This window comes from Oncorhynchus nerka, linkage group LG14, assembly GCF_034236695.1.
Source record: "Oncorhynchus nerka isolate Pitt River linkage group LG14, Oner_Uvic_2.0, whole genome shotgun sequence".
Lineage (NCBI taxonomy): Eukaryota > Metazoa > Chordata > Actinopteri > Salmoniformes > Salmonidae > Oncorhynchus > Oncorhynchus nerka.
In genome coordinates this window covers 42,525,384-42,551,559 of record NC_088409.1, presented here as the reverse complement: position 1 = coordinate 42,551,559, position 26,176 = coordinate 42,525,384, and the positions used below count along the sequence as shown (strand labels likewise).

General features: G+C 42.2%; 2 protein-coding genes across 2 annotated transcripts in view; both read left to right on the top strand.

Moving 5' to 3' along the window:
- The window catches only part of LOC115142242 (thrombospondin type-1 domain-containing protein 7A-like), a 104,022-nt gene extending 85,839 nt beyond the window's left edge, over positions 1–18,183 (top strand). Inside the window, exons 15-29 of the mRNA XM_065000087.1 lie at positions 697–875; positions 1,534–1,539; positions 1,820–1,953; positions 2,186–2,339; positions 4,659–4,800; positions 7,587–7,702; positions 8,342–8,459; positions 10,619–10,764; positions 10,941–11,115; positions 11,515–11,688; positions 12,727–12,822; positions 12,961–13,046; positions 13,395–13,608; positions 14,466–14,553; positions 16,093–18,183. Of these exons, the coding sequence (XP_064856159.1) occupies positions 697–875; positions 1,534–1,539; positions 1,820–1,953; positions 2,186–2,339; positions 4,659–4,800; positions 7,587–7,702; positions 8,342–8,459; positions 10,619–10,764; positions 10,941–11,115; positions 11,515–11,688; positions 12,727–12,822; positions 12,961–13,046; positions 13,395–13,608; positions 14,466–14,553; positions 16,093–16,183 (1,919 nt within the window). The 3' untranslated portion in view covers positions 16,184–18,183. The remainder of the gene's footprint in view (positions 1–696; positions 876–1,533; positions 1,540–1,819; positions 1,954–2,185; positions 2,340–4,658; positions 4,801–7,586; positions 7,703–8,341; positions 8,460–10,618; positions 10,765–10,940; positions 11,116–11,514; positions 11,689–12,726; positions 12,823–12,960; positions 13,047–13,394; positions 13,609–14,465; positions 14,554–16,092) is intronic.
- Positions 18,184–18,635: 452 nt separating this feature from the next.
- LOC115142052 (neurexophilin-1-like) lies at positions 18,636–25,254 on the top strand. Its single transcript, XM_029681530.2, has 2 exons — positions 18,636–18,960; positions 23,921–25,254. The coding sequence occupies exons 1-2, from the start codon at positions 18,886–18,888 to the stop codon at positions 24,680–24,682; spliced, it is 837 nt and encodes a 278-aa protein (XP_029537390.1). The 5' UTR covers positions 18,636–18,885; the 3' UTR covers positions 24,683–25,254.
- The last annotated feature ends 922 nt before the right edge of the window (positions 25,255–26,176 follow it).

Sequence of the window (26,176 nt, the reverse complement as noted above, 5' to 3'; positions counted from 1 at the left end):
TTCACATGGATAACCTCTTCCAGTGAATTAGCCTGCGACCTCTGTGTGTTTTGTCGAGACAGACACAGGATATCAGGGCTTGGGGACGTAGGGATCCAGATAAACAGGAGTAATAAGCAGAGTAAGATGCTTAAGCCAGCCAGACCCAGTTACCATGTCATGACCCTGTCAGCCACTTGAGGAAACATAGATTACATGAAAAAGCTTACAGTCGACCCAAACCACTGCTCAAGTGTATTTTCCGACTTTATATAACAGCTTCATATGAGACCCTGGAGTTTAAGCTCTATTGTTTTAGCACAGAAGCGACAGTCTCTGTGAATCAACAGTTGAGTCATTATTTGCTCGTGTTGTTGGTGCTAGTATCGGTTTTCTGGTCACGTGATAACGGAACACCTTGGATTTTCTCCAAGTTGCACATACAATATTTCCAAGACACACAAGTTTATAATTATATTATTGTTTATTATAGAAAACAAAAACATAATGGGTAACACTTTATTTTTTGCTCAGTACTTTTAATTCCTCCGTGAAAATGTCATGAACATGCCATGAAGTTTTATGCCATGTCATAACCTTGTCGCAATCCGACCAAAATAGATGCTATACCTTGGAAAGGAAGGGCTCCTGATGGCCTCTATGGGCCCCTGTCTTTTCCTGGCCCTTCTCACACCACTCTCTCTCTCCTCCATGCAGGCTACATTGAGGAGGCATGCATCATCCCCTGTCCGTCAGACTGTAAGCTCAGCGAGTGGTCCAACTGGTCCCGCTGCAGCAAGTCATGTGGTAGCGGGGTCAAAGTGCGTTCCAAGTGGCTCCGGGAGAAACCCTACAACGGAGGGCGACCCTGCCCCAAACTGGACCACATCAACCAGGTACAGCACGGGAAACACTCACAAGACTGTCTAATGTAGAAATGAGTTCATGTTTACTTGTAAGAATTTTGTCTGACAGCTGAGGGACTTCCTAATATGGATGTCATTTTTTCCTAATATAAATATTGTTTTTTTCAAGCACTGTTTGTGATAAATAAAAACGTTTTTGTGTTAGAAACACATTATTACAAACACATAGGAGAGAGAGAAACAAATTAAATATTCATGAAAATATTCCGTTTGCATTACTCTCCGTTACTTTCTCTCTAGATTGCCAAATTGCTTTTGCTGGGTAGAATAGAGAGCCAGAGGAATGGATGCCATAAATGGATCTATCCACACTAATGCCTCTGTGAGCTGGCTGATTCCTGATTTGAGAAGTGAAATATTTTACCTTCAATGTGAATAGAAATAGATTCAGAGAAGTCGATTCAATTCAAGCCATGTTGATCTGTTTCTCAGTGTTTGAATTCTATTAAGGGGACTTCACAGAAGGAAGCTTTTATTTCCAATGTCACATTAATCAAATGTTTGATCGTAGCAGTTCAATATTTGCATTTATACCAAATTCTACCAAATATTTGCATTTATACCAATTATACTAAATCTATGCCACTTTCATTCCACAATGCACACTGGATACGGATGAACACAATAGGCCCAGGTAAGACCCTTTTCAGTATTATGAATTCATATTGTCAACAATGTACCACATACAGAATATCTATTTTTCTGCATAATACTGTACAGAACATTCATAGATGTAGCGAGGTAGGATCAAAAAGGATAGACCTAAGCACTAACAAAACACCTCGGGTAATGTCTTAATCACCTAAACACAGTAATATCATTGACGCTATTCTTGTCACCCAAACTCAATGATAACGGAGGTAATAACCATAGACACATTCATGTCAAATCCCTTGCCTGGTGCCTTCCCCCAGGTGTATGAGGTTGTGCCATGTATTAGTGACTGTAGTCAGTATGTGTGGGTGGCTGAGCCCTGGAGTGTATGGAAGGTCAGCAACTTGGACCTGAAGGAGAACTGTGGAGAGGGAGTCCAGACCCGCAAAGTCAGGTACTATACCATTTCACTACATCACACTACTTTACACTAAATAAAACCATCCCAAGCAATGTTCTACTCCCTCATAGGAAGACCGTTGTGTCACACACAGTACAAATCCATGGTCCTCAACATATGCATTTAAATATGCTGTATATATTGCATTTGATTGACAGCTGATTTGAATGGAAAATGTTTTGACTATGTAAGGTCATATGAACACATCTCTGGGCCAATCCCATAGGTGTATGCTGAACACTATTGACGGTCCATCTGAGTCTGTGGAGGACTACCTGTGTGACCCGGAGGACATGCCCTTGGGGACGCGGGGAAGCCGGCTGCCCTGCCCCGAGGACTGTGTCCTCTCTGACTGGAGCAGCTGGAACCGCTGCAGCCTGGTAAGAATAACTGGTCTGAGACCAGTCATCTTTATTCATGTATGTATGATGTGTATGTGATGGCTGTGGTAAGAGGTATCCTGGATATGTACAAAATTGTTGGCCTCTCTGGAGTCGCTGCAGCCTGCTAAGAACCACTAGTACACTTCTGTGGTAAGAACTGACCTTGGATCTGTAGGATTTTTTAAAATTCACCCACTGATTCTGTGATATGAAGTCCTGGGATTTAAACTGTGGTACCCATTTCTCACTTTTTGAAAGAGACTGGAACCTAACATAAGGAGTTTGTTTGTCTTAGTATAAATGGATTGTGAATCTTTCACAGTACAATACTTCGTCCACCCCGGAAGCAGAAAAAGAATCAAAAAGAAATACACTACTGTTCAAAAGTTTGGGGTCACTTAGAAACGTCCTTGTTTTTTGAAATTAAACCACATTTTTTGTCCATTAAAATAACATCAAATTGATCAGAAATACAGTGTCGACATTGTTAATGTTGTAAATTACTATTGTAGCTGGAAACAACAGATTATTTATGGAATATCTACATAGGTGAACAGAGGCCCATTATCAGCAACCATCACTTCTGTGTTCCAATGGCACGTTGTGTTAGCTAATCCAAGTTTATCATTTTAAAAGGCTAATTGATCATTAGAAAACAATTTTACAATTATGTTAGCACAGCTGAAAACTGTTGTTCTGATTAAAACTTCGGGATCGGCGTCCCTTCCACTGGACGGTTGAGCTAACATAGGCTAATGCGATTAGCATGAGGTGAAACCCCACCTCTTTAAGGAATACCTAGGATAGGATAAAGTAATCCCTCTCACCCCCCTTAAAAGATTTAGATGCACTACTGTTCCACTGGATGTCATAAGGTGAATGCACCAATTTGTAAGTCGCTCTGGATAAGAGCGTCTGCTAAATGACTTAAATGTAAATGTAAATGTAAGTAACAAGAAAATTTCCCAGGACATAGACATATCTGATATTGGCAGAAAGCTTAAATTCTTGTTAATCTAACTGCCCTGTCCAATTTACAGTAGCTATTACAGTGAAATAATACCAAACTATTGTTTGAGGAGAGTGCACAATTTTGAACATGAAAAGTTATTAATAAACAAATTAGGCACATTTAGGCAGTCTTGATATAAAATTTGGAACAGTAATGCAATGGTTCATTGGATCACTGATGCCAACACTGCTGCCATCTAGTGGCTACATCTAAATTGCACCTGGGCTGGAATAATACATTATGGCTTTTCTCTTGCATTTCTAAGATGATGGTAATAAAGTTTTTTTATTTGTATTATCTTTTACCAGATCTATTGTGTTATATTCTCCTACATTCCTTTCACATTCCCACAAACTTCAAAGTGTTTCCTTTGAAATGGCACCAAGAATATGCATATCCTTGCTTTAGGGCCTAAGAAGGCCAGCATCCCGTAATTGCCTCTTCACTGTTGACGTTGAGACTGGTGTTTTGCTGGTACTATTTAATGAAGCATTTGTGAGGACTTGTGAGGCATGCAATAGTCCACTAGTTAACCGCAGTAACAGGGGATACTGCCGTTGTCCACTCCTCCCCCTCTGACACATTTCATTGGTTGTAAAAGAGCGATGGAACTATTTTGACGTCACCTGCTGTTTTCCTGAAAGGGCACCAGCCATTGTTAATCACACCCCATTCTCTTTAAGTGCTTGACATGCTGACTTCCCACAATTCCAATCTCAACATGGAGTCGCGTTGGTACCAGTGGGACTTGTTCCATGTTTTATTCATGAGGAATAAAACATTAGAGCGATGGAGGTATTCCAGAGGCAGTGTTTTTCCCACTCTCACACTGTGTACATGGAATGGAAGGAATGTTAGGATGGAAAATATATTTGAGAAGCATCCTCAACGTTTTTCCACACAATTCCTAAGAATTACACATTCCAGGAATGCCAGTAGAGAGGATATGGAAAAGTTGGCAGCCCTGGGAATTGGGAATGGCATGACATCAGAACATGGCATTTTAATCCACTTTTATTTAGGACAATTAAATATGGAGAAATAACTGGGAAATAATCCAGAAGCCCGCAAATTCACACAGTTGAATCGACTTTTATGTTCAATAAATATGGACATCACGGTGGCAAGGGCTCTCCATTGAAAAGGGGGCTTAAGTTCCAGCTCAGTGATCAGTCTACGTAGAATTCTTATCACTTGCTGCAATATGGGCTTGTATATCATTTAAGCTATAAGAAAAATGCACAACCCTCCCTCCTTTTAGCTCAATCCCTCCATGTTGACGTGAAAGTGTGCCTACCTTTCAGCCATGCAGCTACAACAACAGCAGGAAACGGACAGCCTACGCCATCCGGTCACCTGGAGAAGGGAGACAATGTCCGGACACCACAGAGAAGGAGCCATGTAGTCTGAACCTGAACTGCTTTCACTATTTCTACAACATCACAGGTAAAAAAAAATGAAAGATTCGCAGAACATCTCACTTTGACATCTTCCATCTAATTTGTCTATAAGTAGCTGCTTTCCCTCATCAGTGGCTATCTACTTACACTGTTACTTAACGGCCCCAATGCAGCCGTTTTTACCTCAATATCAAATCATTTCTGGGTAACAATTAAGTACCTTAATGTGACTGTTTTCAATCAAAATGCTCAAAAAGAAACAAAACTAGCTTCTTAGCATGAACAATTTCTTGGTATATTAACTTATTAACCACCTGGTGACTCCATCCCACCAAAACAAGCAGAAATGTCAGGTGGTCTTTTCAAACAGCTCTTACACTAAAGGGGCATTATCATCATTTTCACAATTTCCTAGTATTATTCCAACCTCATATGGTGGAAATATATATAAAACACAGGGAAATCATGTTTTTGACTGCACTGGGCCTATAAGTGTTCTAGTTTTACTCATACTGAAATAACTTTACCCAACCATTGCAGTTTAAAAAATATATATATATACACACTATAAGGTAGTGTATTAATATTGCACACTCTTGGTGCAGCTACTCCAATTGCACACTCTATCTAGTGCTACTCCAAAACTACTTGCCCCAATTAAACTGCACAGTCTTTTTTTGGTGGCTCCTCTGTGATTCCAGAGATTTGTAGTGTTATCTTCAATATTGTAGCCCTCTCCCTCTCCTCTCTCTGTCTGTTGCTCACTTCACTGCTAATCTGTAGTGCTCCTCTCCCAGCGGCACCCAGGCCTTTCAGGGCCACACAGTAACTATGTAAATAAAATACCAGTAGAGATCATTACTGGAAATGCTCTATTTCATGTTGCCAGGAACCATCTTGCCTCTGCTTGTCTGAATCGTTCTGTCTCTCTCTCTCCACAATCTCCCTCTTCGACTCCCCCGAGTGCCACAAAGCTTTGCAGCAGGAGTTGAGCTCTCAAAACAGCCGCTTAAAAACAGCCACTCATCTTTGTCAGAGTGTTGCAGGCGTTTGAGTGATCCCCGGGCCCCTCAGCGGTAGACAGGATTCCTGGCTTTAACTAGAACCACATGGTTATTTGACTGGGGGCTCTGGGACTCCAACTTCTCTGGATTCAAATGATGTGCTTCACTTCAGAGGCTCGTTTATTTTGGGTCTGTATTAAACAGGTTGAACTGCAAAGTCAAGATGGTGTCTGTAAAATTAGTTATGTGAGATGTGAAAGGGGCACAACACAACTTGATGTCTCTCTTGAACAGTGGTGCAAAGTACTTAAGTTTTGGTGTAAAGTTTGAGTATCTGTACTTTACTATTTATGTTTTTGATTACTTTTACTTCACTACATTCCAAAAGAAAATGATGTACTTTTTACTCCATGTATTTTCCCTAGTTACTCCTTACATTTTGAATGCTTAGCAGGACAGGAAAATGGTCTAATTCACACACCTATCAAGAGAACGTCCCTGGTCATCTTCACTGCCTCTGGTCTGGCGGTATAAGGGCACAAGGCGAGACCCAGATGCAGACACAGGAGGCAGATGGTTAGAGTCCAAGATGTTTATTAACAATCCAAAAAGGGGTAGGCAAGAGAATGGTCGTGGACAGGCAAAAAGTCAAAACCAGTTCAGAGTTCCAGAGGTACAGAATGGCAGGCAGGCTTGAGGTTGGCACTGCCTTAAACAGGCTTTGACATCCAATGTACCCTTTACCCACTGATTGAAGCTTTGCACGTGTATCTCAAGTCTGGTTTGGGGCAATGATGTATATAAACACTAGATTACGGATGTTGTTTATTGGCCAAATGAAAGGCTTTGAAGGTACCGGTCAGACATATTGGTACTCCCCAGAAGAACGAGTCCTCCGTTTGAATATAAGGGAACTCTTTACAGTATTTCTATTAAATGTTTCAAGGATGAAATAACATGGATCTAAGTATTTAAATATTGTAGTTGGCACAGAAACACTTTACTATCAAAAAATGATACTTTAAGGAAAATGTTTTTACATATTTATTTTATTATTATTTGTATGTTTAGCTCACATAATAATAATTTCAAAGTATGTCTGTAATAGAATCAATTTGGTAAAAACGAATGTAGAAATTAATTCAAATGCATTTCTATAGCTTATTTTTACAACGGTGGGTAGGGTAGTAAAATGGTGGTGTGGTGGCTTCAAATCAGCGCAACCAATTAGCCATCTAGTGTATATATAAATCATTGGTTCGGGCCCTACAGTACACTGAGTATAGAAAACATTTTAGAACACCTGTTCTTTCCATGACATAGACTGACCAGGGGAATTCAGGTGAAAGCTATGACTCTTTATTGATGCCACTTGTTAAATCCACTTCAATCAATGTAGATGAAGGGGGGGGAGACAAGTTAAAGAAGGATAATCAAGCCTTGAGACAATTGAGACATGGATTGTGTACGTGTGCCATTCAGAGGGTGAATGGGAAAGACAAAAAAATGTGTGCCTTTGAACGGGGTATGGTAGTAGATGCCAGGCACACCGATTTGTATCAAGAATGGTCCACCACCCAAAGGACATCCAGCCAACTTGACACAACTGTGGGAAGCATTGGAGTCAACATGGGCCAGCATCCCTGTGGAACGTTTTCTACACCTTGTAGAGTCTGTGCCCCGACGAATTGAGGCCGTCCTGAGGGCAAAAAGGAGTGCAACTCAATATTCGGAAGGTGTTCCTAATTTTTATTATACTCAGTGTATGTTTGTGAGTTTGTCTTGAATTTGTGTGTGATTTTCATACTGGTCTGCCTTTTCTCCTCAGACTGGAGCACATGTCAGCTAAGTGCCAACGCTGTGTGTGGGAATGGCATCAAGACGCGGATGCTGGACTGTGTACGCAGCGACGGCAAGTCTGTCGACCTCAAGTTCTGTAAGGAGGTGAGACCCTCTTAAACGCTCTAACTCCTGATTACAAATTCAGGTCCACTATGATGAAAGCCAATACTGAGTCAATACTAGTGATATAGAAATTGGACCGTTTCCAGAGTAACTGAACCATCTGTACTGTCAATATTTGGAAGTTGTGTGTCCTTGGAGTATTACTAATTTAGCTCAGCAGAGCAGCAGTAACATAATGTATTATCTCTTTGGATCAGTGTCAGCCACAAGTGATTCTAGGCAAATAAAATGACAGGCATATACAGCATCTCCATAAAACATTTACAAGTGTTTACACACGAGGATTGCTGTAGCCCCATCAGATTCAACTCAGTTTGTTCCTAATCCATTCAGACGCTCTCAAATTGTTCCTTGCAGGCTGTAGTGGAAAAACTAACCTCACTGCTATTGAACCCATGGCCCAGTATCAGTCCGGCTCAATCAGGGATAATAGGGTTTAAACAAGCCGGGTGCCCATCTTGTGCCAGAACAGAACCAGCAGCTCCTGGGAATTATAGGCTGTTTACCTAGGGGTCAGACAGAAGTAAGAAGTAGTGGGTCTGGGCTGGCTGTAACAGTCTGTTGCAAAACCCAACTATGATACTGTTACTGAGTGATAATGATCCCGCTCTTTCATAGCTGAGCCTGGAGAGGAAGTGGCAAATGAACATTTCCTGTGTGGTGGAGTGTCCCGTCAACTGCCAGCTGTCTGATTGGTCGGCCTGGTCAGAATGCTCGCACACGTGTGGACTGGATGGTAAGACCTGATTCTCCTCCTATATCCTTATTCTGTCAACGGCTCCTAGCTGAACGTCTGAGATGATCAAGAAGAAGAAGTGAAGGACACTTAATGGGTTAACTTCTCCAGAGGGTCATCAAACCAGACTCATCTTGGTGGTTATATGAATATTGCTTCAATATGAGATGCAGTGCATGAGTTAGAGAAGGAACGTATGAATGTTCTGCAATTGAATGCTTTGTTTGCCACAAATATCCTATTCAAGCTGAAATCCCAGAATATCTCAGGCAGCCATGGTTTGGGGAAAAAACAAAGATTACAAACAAGACAAACGGCATTTAACACCGTCATACAGTGTCTTCAATCTCACTCTATTCCGTTCAATCAATGGCCTTACATAATAGAATGCACATCTCCCTACGTTCGCTGTGCTATCAACCCCATGTTAAATGAACAGCTCCTTTATGCTGTCAGATGACCAGCGATCACAGGGATCTCCGTCTGCACCAACAAAAACAACATCGGCCCGTTTGAGACACACCACATCACACTCTTAATGGGTTGGGAGAACCCCCCCAAAAAAAAATAGCAAGACTGCTCATTGAACTGAGAGAGATTGCCTCATACGTCGCCCTGTAAAGTGACTGCTCTGTCCTTTGTTGTTTGTTTGTTGTACGGCATCAGACAATTGATCCTGTCCTATTATGTCTGTCTGCTAGCGGCCCTGTGGGAAGCCCTTTGAAGTAACAGCCAGCCTGTAGCCTCTAGCACCTGCAGCTAAATCACAGGCAAGAGATAAGTGTTTTAATAGTGGTTAAAGGTGCAATGGGGCTCCTCACCTGGTCTATAGAGGATGTTCTGTTGGCTAGAACAGGGTGTGAGGTAGAATTATGTCTGAGAGAGAGTGCTGTATTTTACTGTCTGATAAGGATAGCAGGTGTTCTTTGTTGTTTGGTTGAGGGAGAGGATTGCTGGCTCTGTGTTGGAAAATGAGCTGTTATGTGTGGCCAATTGCAAAACAGAGACGGAGAAAGGGTAAGGGGTTTGAAAGAGCATGTGGCGTGGAAGCAATGAGATGGATTTCTACGAGAGCGGTGGAAAGAGAGGAATGAATGCGAGGGAGAGGTGGAAATTGAGTCTGCAGTACTTGAAGTACCAGTGTGTTACAGCAAATCACAATCTGTGTGTGTGTGTGTGTGTGTGTGTGTGTGTGTGTGTGTGTGTGTGTGTGTGTGTGTGTGTGTGTGTGTGTGTGTGTGTGTGTGTGTGTGTGTGTGTGTGTGTGTGTGTGTGAGAGAGAGAGAGATATATCTTAATGCCTATACTTCATCTGAGATGATACACTCTTCGTATATCTACTGTATACATCACATTGCAAAGCCCTTTAGAATCAAGAAGGCTTACGAAATACTCAAACTGCAGCCCACCCGATCCATTACACACAAGAGACTTCACCACCTCATATGGTCCAGTCATATAATAGGAAGGCAGTAGTTGTCAGAACAGAAAGGAAAAGTCATTTTGCTCAAGTGGAGGACTGGAAGTGGAGAGGTAATCAATATGGCTGGAGCACAGAACAGTGTAGCAGGCTTTTTCAAGAGCTGCCTTTGTCAAGTAGTTAGGGACGACTGATACAGTAACCTATAAATAATATAGTAACACACACGCAAAAGACGCACAGGAGTCCACACGAATACACATGTACATAAATACACACAATAACTGTTTGTAGGCCTATACGGTAATTACATTTCTTTGCCAATTGAATGGTGAATGACCTGACATTCAAACAAAGGATGAACTTTAGCAGACTGCTCCATTCTTAAGGAAGGAAAAGAATAAAGGAGGGAACAACACACCATTGACTTGCGTTTGCTGTAGCTACAGCAGGAAAATAACACTCACCAACAGGAAATGTGAATTATTATCTGGATTATAATTCATGGACATTTTTGAAGGTGTTGATAGATTTTTGTCATAAGGGGAAAAATGAAGTCTGAAATTTCAAAGTAAAAATTACAAACTTCAGGAGCCTTTTAAACCTCAAATACACTACACTGTATTGCCAGAAAGTTGTCCTGCAACAGGGTGATCAAATTAAGATCCTACATCTGTACAAGACTAATTGTCCAGTGAGTGTCTCACATTAATGATGTCACTGCATGTTTGTGTTCCAGGGAGGATGTGGCGTAGCAGGGGGGTGGTGCAGGGGTCCCAGGGAGACGGGCGTCCCTGTCCCTCTCAGCTGGAGCAGTGGAAACCTTGTCCTGTCAGACCCTGTTACAGGTGGCAGTACAGTCCCTGGTCTGAGTGCAGGGTGGAGGTAGGCTTCTCTCTTTGACCCTTGTACTCAGTTAACCTACACAGAGGATATGATCTGACTTTTCCGTGTGTGTGTGTGTGTGTGTGTGTGTGTGTGTGTGTGTGTGTGTGTGTGTGTGTGTGTGTGTGTGTGTGTGTGTGTGTGTATGCTTCTGTGTGTGTGTCTGTCTCCCCCAGGAGGTGGTATGTGGAGCGGGACTTCGCTACCGGAACCTGACGTGCTTCGTGTCGGACGGCTCCGGAGAAGGAGAGGCCAGCATGGTGGAGGAGGAGCTGTGTGGGGGTCTGGAGCTGGCTGTCAACAGAGACAAGCTGATCATACTGAAGGAGACCTGTGTTCTGCCCTGTCCAGGTAAACAACCAGCTAACTGTTTACAGCGCTCCTGTCTTATGTAGGTGTGTTGTTGTTTTTTTATATTGTGCATCGTGGTACAGTGTGGCTGGCAGCATAGATCTAGATTGAACCTGTTCCTGTACAAGAAAAGCATAGAGAAAAAACAGCACAACACGCTGTGAATTCATAACATCTCCTTTATATGCAGATATACACCTGCATTACTTCAACAACAATCTGCTTTGAGCTGTAATAGACGTTCTTCAACCCCAAGAGTTTAATAAGCTTGACTTGGTTCGCTTTAGTTGTGTTTCTTGCTCTGATTCTCTAGGCATATGACTCCAAATGGAACAAAGAAGCTAACAGCTGTGTGGTTCTCTCTCTCTCTCCTCTCTCTCCTCTCTCTCCTCTCTGTAGGTGAATGCTACCTGATGGAGTGGTCTGACTGGAGCCCGTGTCTGAGTGTGTGTGCCAAAGGGGCCGGCGTGGACTTTGGCTCTGTCCAGGTGCGCTCGCGAGCCGTCATGGCCCAGGAGCCCGAGAATGTCCAGCTGTGTCCTGACCAGGATTGGGAGTCCCGACCTTGCACTGGTGAGATTGGGAGAACAGGGTTGTATTCATTAGGGCAGACGAGCAAAGTGTTTTGCAACGGAAGACGAAAATGTATGTTGTTGTTTTTATTGGACAATTAAGGTAGTCCCTTCCCGCTTCAGTCCGTTTTCTTCCATTTGGTGCCTAATGAATACAACCCAGGTTTTATGTTTTCACCGAAGTCAAATAACATTCTACATGAGGAATTTATTTTACCAGGTCAAAATATGGCAAAACAAATTCCTCATGTTTTTATACAGTACTAGCATGGTCCCTCAGGCATTTTATTCATGGGTTGGACTAGAGAATACAGTGTTATGTGAATCCCCAACCCCCCACTACGTTCCCCTGGGCTCTGGCTGGGGAGTCCCTCATTTTCTCACACACTGTTGCGGCCGCCCCACGGCAGCCGTCGCTGGGATGACCTGGTTTATAAGCATCACTATGGGCCCATGAGGGAGAGGGGATGGGGTGGCCCAGCGCTCTTTAACAAGGAGAGGAAGGGGAGACAGGGGGAGATGGAGCGAGACATGGGATGGAGAGGAAGAACAGGAGAGAGAGGAGTGAAAGAGAGAGAGGGGAGAGGTAGAGGAAGCAATATAGGGAATAGAGAGGGGGGGAGATTAACAGCCCAGATCATTATACCCTGACAGATGACACTATAAAAATCTATTGTATTGATTGTAGCGATGATACTGCAGCCAGCGCGCACTGAGAGAAAAATCCAAATGTTTAGTTAGATTGCTTATTTATGATAGAGTTGAACTGGTTGTGCAGGTGATTAGTTATCAGAGGGCTCCCTAAAGACTATGGGTCACTTGGAGCACTGATGAAGATATTGATAAAACATTAACAGCGTTCATGCATAGCCATCTAGCAAAAGCCTGAGCCTTTCATCCAGAATGTAAAACTGGAACCACAACCCTCTGTTCAATGAAGTTCCGTTTAATTCAGTAGAACTGATCTGAATTCAATTTGGCTCTGTTCTGTACCTGGCTTAATGGCTCATCGAGATCATTATGTCTTGTGCTCTTACAGATGGGGAGTGTTTTGAGTACAAGTGGATGAGCAGCACGTGGTCAGGCTCCTCTCGCGTCACCTGGTGTCAGCGCTCTGATGGACTCAACGTCACAGGTAGGCACTGCTAAATCTTCAATGGTGCTTGCCTTAATGCACTTCTTTCCATAGGCCTTATTAGAGTTGACATCAAAGCCTAAAGATCTTACCAATCACATGCCATCTGATCCTTCTTTGGTGACCTTTGACCTACAGGAGGATGCCCCCATATCAATCCTCCAGGGGACGACAACAACTCCTGTGACCCGCCGTGCCAATTGCCAATGTCCTTCTGCACTGAGGTGAGCTGTTCACGGGTAGTCTGTTGAGTGAGAGTGGTTCAGATTAGGTTTGTGCTCTGAACGCGTTGCACTTCAGTCCATTCTAGCATGTCAGCCACAAGCTGACAACCGTGGTTGTGTCTAAAAGCATTAATACCTGTCAAATCCTTGCTTCCTCCATCCTTGTCTCCTCAATTCCTTTCAAAGTGCATCAAAGGAGAGGATCCAAGGTCCCTCCCTCTGACCTCCTCCTCCAATTAGCTTTGAAAGGAATTGAGGAAACAAGGACAGAGGAAGCAAGGATGTGACAGATATTAGCATATTCGAAAACAGCAGTGAACTGTATTTGTGTAACACTGCCCTCTTTAGGCTGGCGTGTGTATGTGCAAGGAGGGCTACACAGAGGTGATGTCCTCCAGTGGCCAGCTGGACCACTGCACCCCCATACCCATTCTGGAGATCCCCACAGCCGGGGACAAGAAGACTGACGTGAAGACCAGCCGTGCCATCAACCCCACCTTGCCTGCCACCATACAGCCTGGACGCACCGGACGCACCTGGTACCTGCAGCCCTTTGGACCAGGTGAACCAGCTACGTGACTAGCCTAGATGTAGTGAACACACGTTCAGTAACTTGCAGGTGCAGGGTACAAAAAGTAAACCCATGAAAATGAGAGAGATGCTGCAGGGGCATTATTTCTTACAGGTGAAGCTACACCGACCACAGTAAATAGCCTTTACGGCTTTTGGTTTATGAGAGTTGCATTTCTGCACACACTTCTGACAATAGTAGATATAGCAAGAATGTGAAGTGATGGGAGGACCAGTATGGATCAGAGGAAAATGTGTCTCTGCTACTCTTTCATCATTGCTAAAGAAGTGCATGAATTGAAAAGGAAGCACTTGGCTGATGATTGGCTAGATGCTTCAGCAGGATTGTAGCCAATACAGGAGATACTATGTATTATGCTATTTTCTTGTGTGCTCTTAGCTAATATGAACTGATTTAACATTTCTAAAGAGCAAAATGCTTGGTTAACCCCATAGTGCTTTCTGGTTAGAGTGCTGCATGTCACTGAGGCAGTAAGTGGAACTTGGGCTCTTACCATTTTTGACAGGTTGAGACTGTCTAGACATGTCCTTCAAACCACAATTCAGATCAACATCTACAAAGCCAGAAATGAATGGAAACGGGCATATGTTGCCTTGCATTGCATGTCCAAACATGTCCATTTTGTAAATTGCGGAACTAAGTGGAAGCTCTGAAGACTTCTTTCAAAAGGATGCCATCACCAACCTTTGTGTTCCTTCCAGAATCCAGTTCTGCTTGATGCGTGGGCAAAGTGCTTGACAAATGAATTGTTCTTCCCAATTCTGATTGTGTTACGGACACCGTCAGCCACGTAGCCAGCTGAACTGACAGCTCTCCCTCCTCCACAGATGGCAAGCTGAAGATGTGGGTATATGGTGTAACAGCGGGAGCCCTGGTACTGCTCATGTTCATAGTGTCTATGATATACCTAGCTTGGTGAGTCCGCTCTGATCTTGTCCTTTTTTACTCATCCATCCCTTCATCATTCATTCAAAATCCCCGTAGTGATTTTTTTTGGGGGGGGGGGGTCCGATTAGATTTGAGATTTTGAACCTTTTCATTTAGTTGTTAGTCGGTTCATCCCCCCCCCCATCTTTTTGGTTTATTTATTGTTTTGTTGTTGTTTGTTTTGTTTTCTTCATGCCATCTGTCGCCAGCAGCAGTTACAGTGTCCTCCGCCGCCGTCTTCAGGCCACTGAGTCCAACGCCAATGGGACGGTGGTCTGGATGGGTCAAAATGCACATGAGTTGACTTATACCTGCCCCGATTGCCAAGAGTTGGGCCAAAGCAGTAGCCAAAGCAGCGGCCAAAGCAGCGGCCAAAGCAGCGGCTAAAGAGGAAAAAGAGGCAGCTCTACAAGTAGCTGCAGTGCCAATCATTGACCCCTGACCTGTGACCCCTCCACCAGTGTCACATGACGTGTCCCGCTTGACCAGCTGTGTGAAGTTGCTAGTGCAGGTGAAGTCCCAGGAAATCACCTTCTATGGGTCCCTCATACTGTAGGTGGTAGGCTCCGGATAGAACCTGGTCGTAAGTAGGCTTCCGACTTTAGGATGAGCTTACCTTCACCAAATAATTAACCTAAACCATTAGGGCAGTGGTCTCCAGACCCTAACACACCCAATTACTAATCAACATCTCAAGATGAAGATTAGCTCATTTAGAAGTGTTAGTTTTGGCCTGGAACAAAATCTGTGACCAGGCTTAGTGACAACTAATGTAACCATCATTGACTTATTCAACCCCTATTAAGACTCATTCTGACCTTTTCCTGAAGACTTATTTGTTTTCTTGAATGTAAAATCGCACAATGATGATGTTATACTGCCCTCTGGTGGCCATGACAGATAGCTACTATATTTTAGAGCAGGAGCAACATTCCCCTGCTTTTATCAAATCCCCTCTACCATCTCATCCCTGTTTATCCTCTATTTACCATACATTGTCACACACATTTATTTCGGTGCTCACATTTGTTATACACGGAACACCAATTATTAAGGATGATCAAGTTCACGTTACCATCAAGAAATATGGACAAATGCAGTAGAAGTAAGCGTTTACACCTGCATCTTTTGAGGCATTAACAATTGCAGGACAACAATAGTGCTTCTCTTTTCCTAGGATGGTGATGTTTGCTAAATAGCTCTGTAATATTCTTGCACTGTCAGAGCCAATACAAAAGGTACCTTATAGCTCAGAGCCATATAAGTCAAGTGAAGCATGGCCACAGATATTAATGCAAATTAACATACTAATACCTTTTAACTTGCTTTTTATCTTTTTGATATGCCCATGTCTTTTCCCGAAATGTCCGTTTTATAGAGATATCATTCATTTGGAACAATCGCAGCGATATGTTAGAACTGACATAATAGTAATAGCCACTTTCTAGTGCTGCTGGTGTTTTACTTGCACTGTAGTGTATAGATTGTAAGGCAGGGTAGTAACCTGTTGTCTTCTCTTCCCCTTAGCAAAAAGCCAAAGAAACCAAAGAGACAGAGGCAAATGAACAACCGATTGAAACCTCTCACCCTAGCCTATGATGGGGACGCTGACATGTAGGACTCTGGGGTAGCCTAGTCCTCCAGAGACCTGCCCCACCTGCCGTAAAAACAAAGAGACATATCCCATCATAGGAAGGACAGGGATGTTTTCATCTTGCAGATCAGAAGAAGAAGACCAACGGCCATCTTGAATCCATTTTGGGTCCTCATGTGTTAATTTGAGATTGGAATTGAGGAAACATTTCTCCACTTAGACATATTTGGGTTTAGTCCATTTCAAGCAGCAGTTCTCCTTTTCCATTTTCTTTTGTGATATGTCCTTAAACAAAAGCCTTCACAGCCTCCACTCACTACGAGGAAAATGCCTTTTTTTTTGTTTGCCCATTTTTTGCTTTCAAACGGAAGGGCTGCTGCGAAGAGACAAACTTTTCTGTCTTTGAACAAAAACAGCACAAGCTCATTTCCTTGCCGTGTTTTTCTGCTCGTCACTGAAACGTTGAGTAGCTGGAGGCTTAGGATGCACTGGCGGTTCGCACGTTGCCAAAAGTTACCGCAGGGAAGGGGAGGAAAATCTCCATGAAAAGGCTTGGATTCATTTCCTTTCTGGATTTTGACTGAAATCTCCTTCGGTCGCAAACAAAGAGATACTTTTGGTTTCCGGTTGATTCCTAGACAGAGGCCTATCTTGAAGGATAAACATATACAGACCGAGAACACAAGATGAGAAACAATCCCTGGTTACTGGATCTATTGCCTGTCTCCCTTTTGCTTTGTTTCAGGCACTATTATTGCACTATATTAGTGCAGCATGATATGCACATGATGAGTTATACGTTGTATTGCCATAGAACATTGCCTCTCTTAAGACACAACCAAATGCAGTTGGAAACTAAATGTGAAAATAATGGGCATTTTCAAGGCCATGGATACATGATAACTGGAGATGATGTCCACATTCTATAACACAGGGGGTGTGAATCAATAGTAAATATGTATAGATTTTATTTTGTCAGAACTCGTTTTGTTTTTGGTCCAGTATCTTTTGTGGTCTATATACTGTAGTTTGTTTGGTATTGTCCCTCTCTATGCCCGAATGAAATTGAACAGACGACTTAAATGAGGACCATTGATTCTGTTCTTGCTTACAATGAGATATGTCCAATGGTTTAAATGTTCTAAATATGAAACATAGCCCATATGTACATGGAAGATAAATGGGTAAATGGATTTTCTTATTTTTTAGATAACTTGTTTCGCAAAAAACAAAACCCCTCTAAAGCTAAAACGATGTGTGTGACTACTATTGTATTTTTATCTAATTTCTAATGTCACGCAACTCTGACTTCTGCCTTATTGTGTCAATGATCAGCTATCTACAGTACCATATACATTCATGAAACCAACATATTTAATAATGGGTGCAGCACAGGTTTAAACTGTATGTCATTGATTCATGGGATGAATGACTGATGAATTTGGTGATTGATGAATTTGGATAGAAGTTAAACGGCACCATTTTCTAGGACAAAAGGCTCTAGGAACAAGACGATTTAAATGTCCTTTTTTCACAATGACCCATATCATAGGTGCCCTTAGACATATTATAATGATGCAGTCGTTCTCCCGGCGTACAATATCACATCATATATTCTGTATATATATATCGAGGTCCATCTAAGCAGCCGTCATTACAGTATATGAATACAGAGGAAATATGACGCCGTTGTTCTACAGTGGCAGAATTCGACCAGTCTGCCTGATTGCTAGAAGAGCAGCTGATGAGGAGAATGTTTACTTTTTTTTTGTCAGTTTTCCTTTTAAATATTTTTTTAATTTTTGGAGCGAAAAAAAAAAAAAAGATCAACATATGTGTACATTTATTTTGTATTGCACACAAATGTTTAGTTTGAATATTGCAAAGTGGGTGTATGCTATTACTGATGGTGGTTCTCTTGAAGCAAGCTGTGTGTTGTACAAAAAGATAAGACTCCGTCATTTTGTAGAGATTGTATCGGAAGTATTACTAAAAATAAATGAAGAAAGTGTTATAAACATACTAAGTTACAATGAAAATGTTGATGAATGCCTTTCTAGTGTACTGTCCATTATGTTAGATGTACCACTAGATGTCTCTCAAGACACAAATGAAAAGTTATATTGCAAGGCTCTCTTGAAGTCTCTTTCCCTCTATATCTCTTCCTGCCCCTCTCTCTCTCTCTCTCTCTCTCTCTCTTTCTCGCCCCTCTCTCTCTCTCTCTCTCTCTCTCTCTCTGTCCCTTTTCCTGCCTCTCTCTCTCTCTCTCTCTCTCTCTCTCTCTTTCTCACCCCTCTCTCTCTCTCTCTGTCCCTTTTCCTGCCTCTCTCACTCTTTCTCGCCCCTCTCTCTATCTCTCTCTCTCTCTCTCCCCTCTTCCTGCCTCTCTCTATCCCTCTCTCTCTCTCTCTCTACATCTTTCTCCCTTCTCTTTCTCCCGCTCTATAAAACATCACATAACACTCACAATCAGACCTACAAGCACTACCATTCACGCAACACCGCCACTAATCCTGCAACAAAGAACGTATCATTCACATCTTCCAATAGACAAAACAGAGACAGAGCATTTGATTTTCAGCCCTCAGTCAATCTGAAGATTGATCCCTGCTATTTTCTCCAGGGTCTTTTTCGGGTTTCCCTTTGTCATTTATCTCTAGTTGTGGCATTTTTACATAGTCCATTTTATTTTATTTTTCAAGAAAGGGATTTGCGTACAGGTAGGCATGAAAAGTGAAGGTCTACCAAGAGGAATGAAGTCCACATGTTGGTGCGTTGTTCTCCTGTCACTCATTTCTATGGTAAGTTGAGTTTTTGTTGTCAATTATCTAGTAAAAATCTAATTTTCTCTCTTTTGAAATCTTGTGTTCTAAGCTACCAGCTAAATGTACAGATGTTGCCTGTGCCATAGCATTTTTCCAAATACTTTTTTTACTCACAAGTGTTTGGTAAATGTATATGTTGCATATATATTTTGAGTATGCTTTTCAGCACATTGGAGAGCACCAGTCTTTGCTTTTACTCTTAAAGGGAAATGTCACCATATTTCAACTTCATATTCATTATCTCCAGAACCACCCCATCATCAACGTGCGAAAATGCAGCGTTTCTATGTTTTGTAGTAAAAAAGACATAGGAAGATAAGTCTTTCCAATGATGACATCAACCAATTAGTAGACAATTAGTGGGCAATGCATGCTAATAATTGGTTAAAATCACACGGTGCACACCAATAATGTCATTGAAAACACTTCCTCTATCTTCTTTTTACTACAAAACATAGAAAAGCGCCATTTTCCCATATGTTGATGGGGTGGTGCTGGAGATGATGAAGATGAACCATTTGTGAAATTTCCCTTTACATCTGTACTTACTCATCTATCGTTTTTAGTAGATGTACTATTGTGTTGTGTGCAGAGGGAAACATTTTGTCATTCACATTCCGATTGGTTGTAGATCTAATTTTAATCAATCGACTCCGATGAATCTCCCATTAGAGTCACTCAATTCAGTTGAAAAGTTTGACATTTCACCTTTTGATAAGCTTGACATAATATCTTCATTGTTATGCCATAACAGTTTGCCATAACAGTTTGCCATAACAGACATCCCAATTGTGTTAATCGTCTGGTACGTAGTAACCCTGCATGAGGTAAATCTGTCAACAGACAAGCAAGAGAAATAGGCCCAATTTGTCTCTTACACATTATTTGAACTTAATCCCACAAAGTTGACTAATCTTCAATAGTTACCTTGGGTTATCAGCACTTCGTTTGCATAGTGATTGAAATAAGTGAATTATGAATAATTATTTATACAATTCCCATTATCGAATTGAATTCGCAGTCTTTAAAATTATAAACTCAATTTCACACTTCACTAGGCTCGCTAATCATTTTATCCCTTGAACTAATGAAGCCTTTCCTTTTTTTTAAGGAACACTTTTATTCAGTGATGCACTTATATTAAACTAATACTATGTTAAATGTAAAATGTCACTACAGTACTGTAAACATGAAGTGTTGGATGTACAGAAAGTGTTTACTCTCAATTGTACCACTTGATGTGAATGTTTTTCCAGGCTTCGCCTCCAAATTGCTTCGCCATGCTTTAATGGGGTGCTCATAATTGTTTCGTGCTCGGCGCATCCTAAGCTCAAGCCTCGAGCTCCTTCGACAGATTGACAGACCCATGGGAACCTCGCAAACTTATTTTGGACGCCTTTGAACCAACTCGTGTGTGAAATAATGTGATTATGTATTTATCCTCTGGGTGAGTTGGAGAAAATAGTGGCTATTTTTTTGTTGCCACGGTAATACCCTCAGTCCAACTGCTGACCGTTTTCATCCTCTACAGAACTCACGACGACAATACTGCCCTATGTTTGCTACGTTTCATAGTCTACCATTCTAGTTCACACCTATTTGAGATGTCTTGAGATGCCTCACTCTAAAGCCTGTGATCTTTGACCCCCTCAGGTAACTCTGGTGATTTCACGCTGATCTCTGTTCATCTCTGAGAATGCTATAGCTGATCCATGAAAACATCAGAGAAAGAAAATCCTACATTTTCCAAGATTCATTTGGATATCAGCACAAGCAAACTATCCCCTAAAGGAGTGATGGCCAGCTCCCCCAGGAGAGCTACTGATTAGTATAATCAAGTGTTAGATTAGGGCTAGAACGAAACCCTGTGGAGAGTAGCTCTCCAGGAGAAGAGTAGGCCACATCTGGCCTAAAACATATCCCTGGAGATGTGTACAGTCTTACTGCGCTTAGACTCAATTCCCTTCTGCTCACTGAACGATGGAATCATGTCCCTGCGGACGCACAGATTCTGAATGGTTCTGATTGACCAGTGCTGTAAGGTGCTGTCTGATATTCATTTAGGCACATATGGTAGCTGAGAGTTGAAAGGGAAGTATGTCATGTCAGTGAAGATCCTTTAGATACTAAATAGAATGGGTGGAATGGCCATGATTCTTGGATTCATGTAGATTCATCAACATGGTGCAATTTTGTTCCACTATAACACAAAATACTGAGACAAGCTATGGCAAACAAACAACTCCAAACTACCCAAACAAGATGGACGACATTGTTGCTTTGAATCGGAATAGAGACAGCCGGTTCCAACCATTCCAACTCTAATGACTCTTTAACCGGAAGTGTCGGCTAATCGCAGCACCCAGAATTCACTCAATTTAGTTGCTAAAATGGTAACAGTCTGTCGGAAGAGACAAGTCTGCCCTATAACCCCCCCCCCCCCTACGAGTTCCAGCTGCAGTACCATTTCAGTGAATGAAAGCTCACACATTTTTAATAGTCTCTCCTAGGTGTTTTTTAGCTACCAGGGTTGTCTTATCAGAACAAGACATTTTTGCTATATTGGGGTTTTAACCTACAGCATATCCTCCTTATCACAAGGGGAGCTACTGTACAGTACCAGACTGTATCTTCCTCCCTCTAGGGAAAGGATTCCTTAACAGGAAGAGATAACATTCAGGTACATCCATCGACTGTGTATACCACATTATGTCTATGGGTATTTTCAATAGGACTCAGTAGGGTATTTAACAGGGTATGTCCTCCATTATAAAATCATCCCAGTATTTTTGTAATCATGTGCAGGAATTCTGGTTTGTTTGAGGCCACAGGTGAGATTTAGAACTGTCTGATGAGCAATGCCTCAAACTTTTCAAATTCACCCCGTTATAGCTGTTGGTGACAACCTGTTTCTCCACCTCCATTTAACACCAGCGGAAAAAAGAAACTAAATGTGAAAATAATGTCTCACGTGCTCTCAAACAGAGCGAGGTAATCTTGGCCTTTCCTCTGTTTCCTCAGACAAGGCTGCCTTGATGTAAATGTTGGTTTAGTCAGGAGTGCCTTGATCTGCCTAATCTCTGTAGTGTGGATTACAGGTTGGTTATAATCCGGGAATTGGGGTCTCTGCGAATGTGACACGGGGCCCTCTAATCCCGACCATGACAGTTTGCACAGGCTGTCAGGTGCTTTAGATGAAAGCTAATTGCATGTCAGTGTTGAACCCAGTATAATAACCGTCATGACAAGACCGCAAGGACCAAGCTAGCTCTCAAGAAACATTTTGAAATTGAATTGTGCATATGATTGCTTAGGAGAAACGTGTCTGAATCAACTAAATGGGATATATGTTGTGAGATCCTTAAAGGGAAAACTAAATATTTTATTTTCCAGGTCGCCCTCGCAAAAAAAAAAATGCTTTTAACCTTGAGTCTTTCTCCTGGTTAAATAAAGGTTAAACGAGGGGGGGGGGGAATGGTTGGCAGTCCTTCCGAGTAGGGGGAATCCATTGAGATTGAGCTTCAGTCATTTAGCAGCACAGGTAATTATAGCTCTATGAAAGCTATATTTCATTTGGTCATTGGAGAGCCCACTGCTAATGAATCAGGAAAGAGAAAGCCTTGGGAAATAAATGGGGCTTATTTGAACGATGGTTCATACTTCCTATTCAATGAAACTGAACCACTCAACCTTCCCTATTTCTTTTTAGATGGAGAAGGCAAATGTATAAGTTAAAGAACATTGCAGCGACATTTTCTTAGTGCAAAATAATTCTGCAAAGTGCAAAAAATACCATAAACGTCGTTATATTCTCGCAGTGTGATTTAATTTTAAACTTTTCTTCAACAATGTGCGTTATAAGGAGGCGATTATTTAACCAGAGTTTACTAAAGTGAACAATACATAAATAGTGCCCCCTTTATAACACATTGTTGAAGAAAACTGTCAAATTAAATCAAGTTGGCAGATTTATAATTAGGTTTTTGCACAATTCTTTTGCACTGTTCATGGATATGAAGTCAAATTTGGCCCAAAACAAAGATGAGATTTAAATTCGGCTTGAGCACCAAAAATAAGAAGATTTGATATTTTTCAAATGAAGTATTCTATGTCCAAATCCAACATGCATTCGCACTATAACTGTTGCAATACACAGACTACCCTACCGCAATGTCATCCTGTGAACATTGTGAAAGAGAGAAGACCTTATTCTCCTAGTATTGATCTGAGGTAAAGGTACAACATGTAAGACTTTGCCCAGATAGATCTGCTGTCACGTTCCACAGATGGGGTTAGGCCATCACTGTCACCATTCTTCGTGAAGTGCAGTGGGAATCTTAGCCCTGTCATCTGTATTATTATGAGGGCCGGAGTAAAGGAATCATCAATCAACCGTTCAGGGTACATTCAGCGGGTAATAGTCTGGTGTTGCGTCACGTCTGTAGGCTACTGAATAAACGCTTCATTCATCTATATGTATGGCAGGATTGGAATGTCCTTACGCTTGATAAAAGACACTGTTCAATATGAGGCAATTATGTCATGCACTGAATTTGTCTCATATTATTTCTATATCCATTAGTCATGACCTTCAGCGTCACTGAATTTCAAATGGGTATTGATTTTATTGCCATTTCAGATCTACAGTTCATGTATGATCTATTGGTACAAAACACAAAAATGGCATTTTTTTTATTTGACCTTTATTTAACTAGGCAAGTCAGTTAAGAACAAAGTCTTATTTTCAATGACAGCCTAGGAACAGTGAGTTAACTGCCTGTTCAGGGGCAGAACAAAAGATTCAAGGACATATCAAGGACATATAACTTTTGATCCTACACAGCAGGCTTATTTTTTTATGGTTTAAGCCATTCACGGCATGCCTGTTGTGTCCCATCATTGAAATAGGATTGTATTATCTCTTTGTTTTCCACAGGTTACAAGTGCCCATTCGTCTGCTTCTGGAAGTTCAGATGTTCTGAAGTCAGAGAGCCCAAAGTCGAGAGCTAAGGACCTCTGGACAACAGACACCAGCAAGGACTTATCCATCAGTCGCCTGCTCTCCCAGACCTTTTATGACAAGAACCTGTCTGGCCTGGATCTGAACTATGACAAGTTGGAACCATACTCTAAACAGGAGCTCTGGGACTGGCTCCACAACACCTCTAGCCTTCGTGACCCCCGCTCCCGATCCAAGAGGAGACCCATCGTCAAGACAGGAAAGTTCAAGAAGATGTTCGGCTGGGGCGACTTCCACTCCAACATCAAGACAGTGAAGCTTAACCTGCTGATCACCGGGAAGATCGTAGACCACGGCAACGGCACGTTCAGCGTCTACTTCCGCCACAACGCGACGGGCCAGGGCAACGTGTCGGTGGGTCTGGTGCCGCCCACCAAGGCCGTGGAGTTCCAGCTGCAGCAGTCGACGGTCCTCGAGCCCAAAGACACCAAGCTGTTCAACTGCAGGGTGGAGTACGAGAAGGTGGAGAAGGGCACCAGGAAGTCGTTGTGTTCCCACGACCCTTCGCAGAGCTGCCCCCAGGAGCAGACCCAGAGCCATGTGTCCTGGCTGTGCTCCAAGCCCTTCAAAGTCATCTGCATCTACATCTCCTTCTACAGCACCGACTACAAGCTGGTGCAGAAAGTGTGTCCGGATTACAATTACCACAGCGATACTCCCTACCTCCCCACCGGGTGATTGGCTGAGCGGCTAAGGGAATGGAACAGAGACAGACAGGGCATTCGCTCCTGAGAGGTGTCAGTTGATTTGAGCTAGGCTGGCACGGCCCTCAATAGAACAGAGGGGGATGCTTTACTGTCGGAACAGAACTGTTAAAAGGTATTATTAAAGCTAATGCGTCCCTGCTGCTTGTGAGATCGCTACACTGAGCAGACCTTCCCTATGGCCATTGTACGAGCATTTAGGACACAACATTTCCTGGCTTGGCATACTTTTTCCTCATGTATTTTGACCCTCTATAGTAGCTATACGAAAGTACTCAGCCGGAGCCCTCGCTGAAGGTTTGTCATTATGTAAATAATAACTCATAAAGCCCACTTCATTCTATTAGAAAGTGTTTAGATCTTCTAATGTAACTCTGTGTGTTGATGGAATAGCATTTTTCATTTTCTCTCATTGTCCGTTTCTGTTTGTCGCTGGTGATTACAAAGCGGGAAATGAAATAGGTAGATGTGGACTTACTGTGAAGGAAAGTGTCAGAACGCATTAAGACGTGCCATCTATTTCATTACGTGTTTGTATCTGTATGACAGCCGGAAATACAGATCCTTTCAAAATGGTTTCTTTTTCAGTCTCAGTGAATTATTGAAACATCAACATCACATTTAATAAGAGCAACTCTATAAAAAAAAATACATCAAATAAAACACTTCCTACAGATATACACTGAGTATACCTAACATTAGGAACACCTTCATAATATTGAGTTGCACCCCCTTTTGCCTTCAGAACAGCCTCAATTAGTCAGGGCATGGAGTCTATAAGGTGTCAACGCGTTCCACAGATATGCTGGCCCATGTTGACTCGAATGCTTCCCACAATTGTGTCAAGTTGGCTGGATGTCCTTTTGGAGGGTGGACCATGCTTGATACAAATGGGAAACTGTTGAGTGTGAGAAACCCAGCAGCGCTGCAGTTCTTGACACAAACCGGTGCACCTGGCACATACCATACCCCGTTAAAAGGCACTTAAATTGTTTGTCTTGCCCATTCACCCTCTGAATGGCACACATACACGATCCATGTCTCAATTGTTTCAAGGCTTAAAAATACTTCTTTAACCTGTCTCCTCCCCTACTGATTCAATGAGGAGTCGTAGCGTTCACCTGGTCAGTCTATATCATGGAAAGAGCAGGTGTTCTTAATGTGTTTGTATGCTCAGTGTACATTGTTTTCAGGAGATAAAGAAAAGAAATGCTAGCAATGGTTTTCAGCTCTGACATGGATGCCATGTTGATAGCAATCTCTTGCCATCAGTTATATCCTATCCGACACAAGTTAATGTGGAGTAAATCAGCTCAATGAAGGACTTTCATTCATTATGGATCTAAGTTTATTTCAAGATTCAAAAAAGAAGCATTTATGTTTGCCCCGTGAGAAAAAAACACAGTAAAGAGTCCCCACTCTGTTCGCTATAAAACATTAAATCAAGGAAATCAAAGGAAGTTACAGC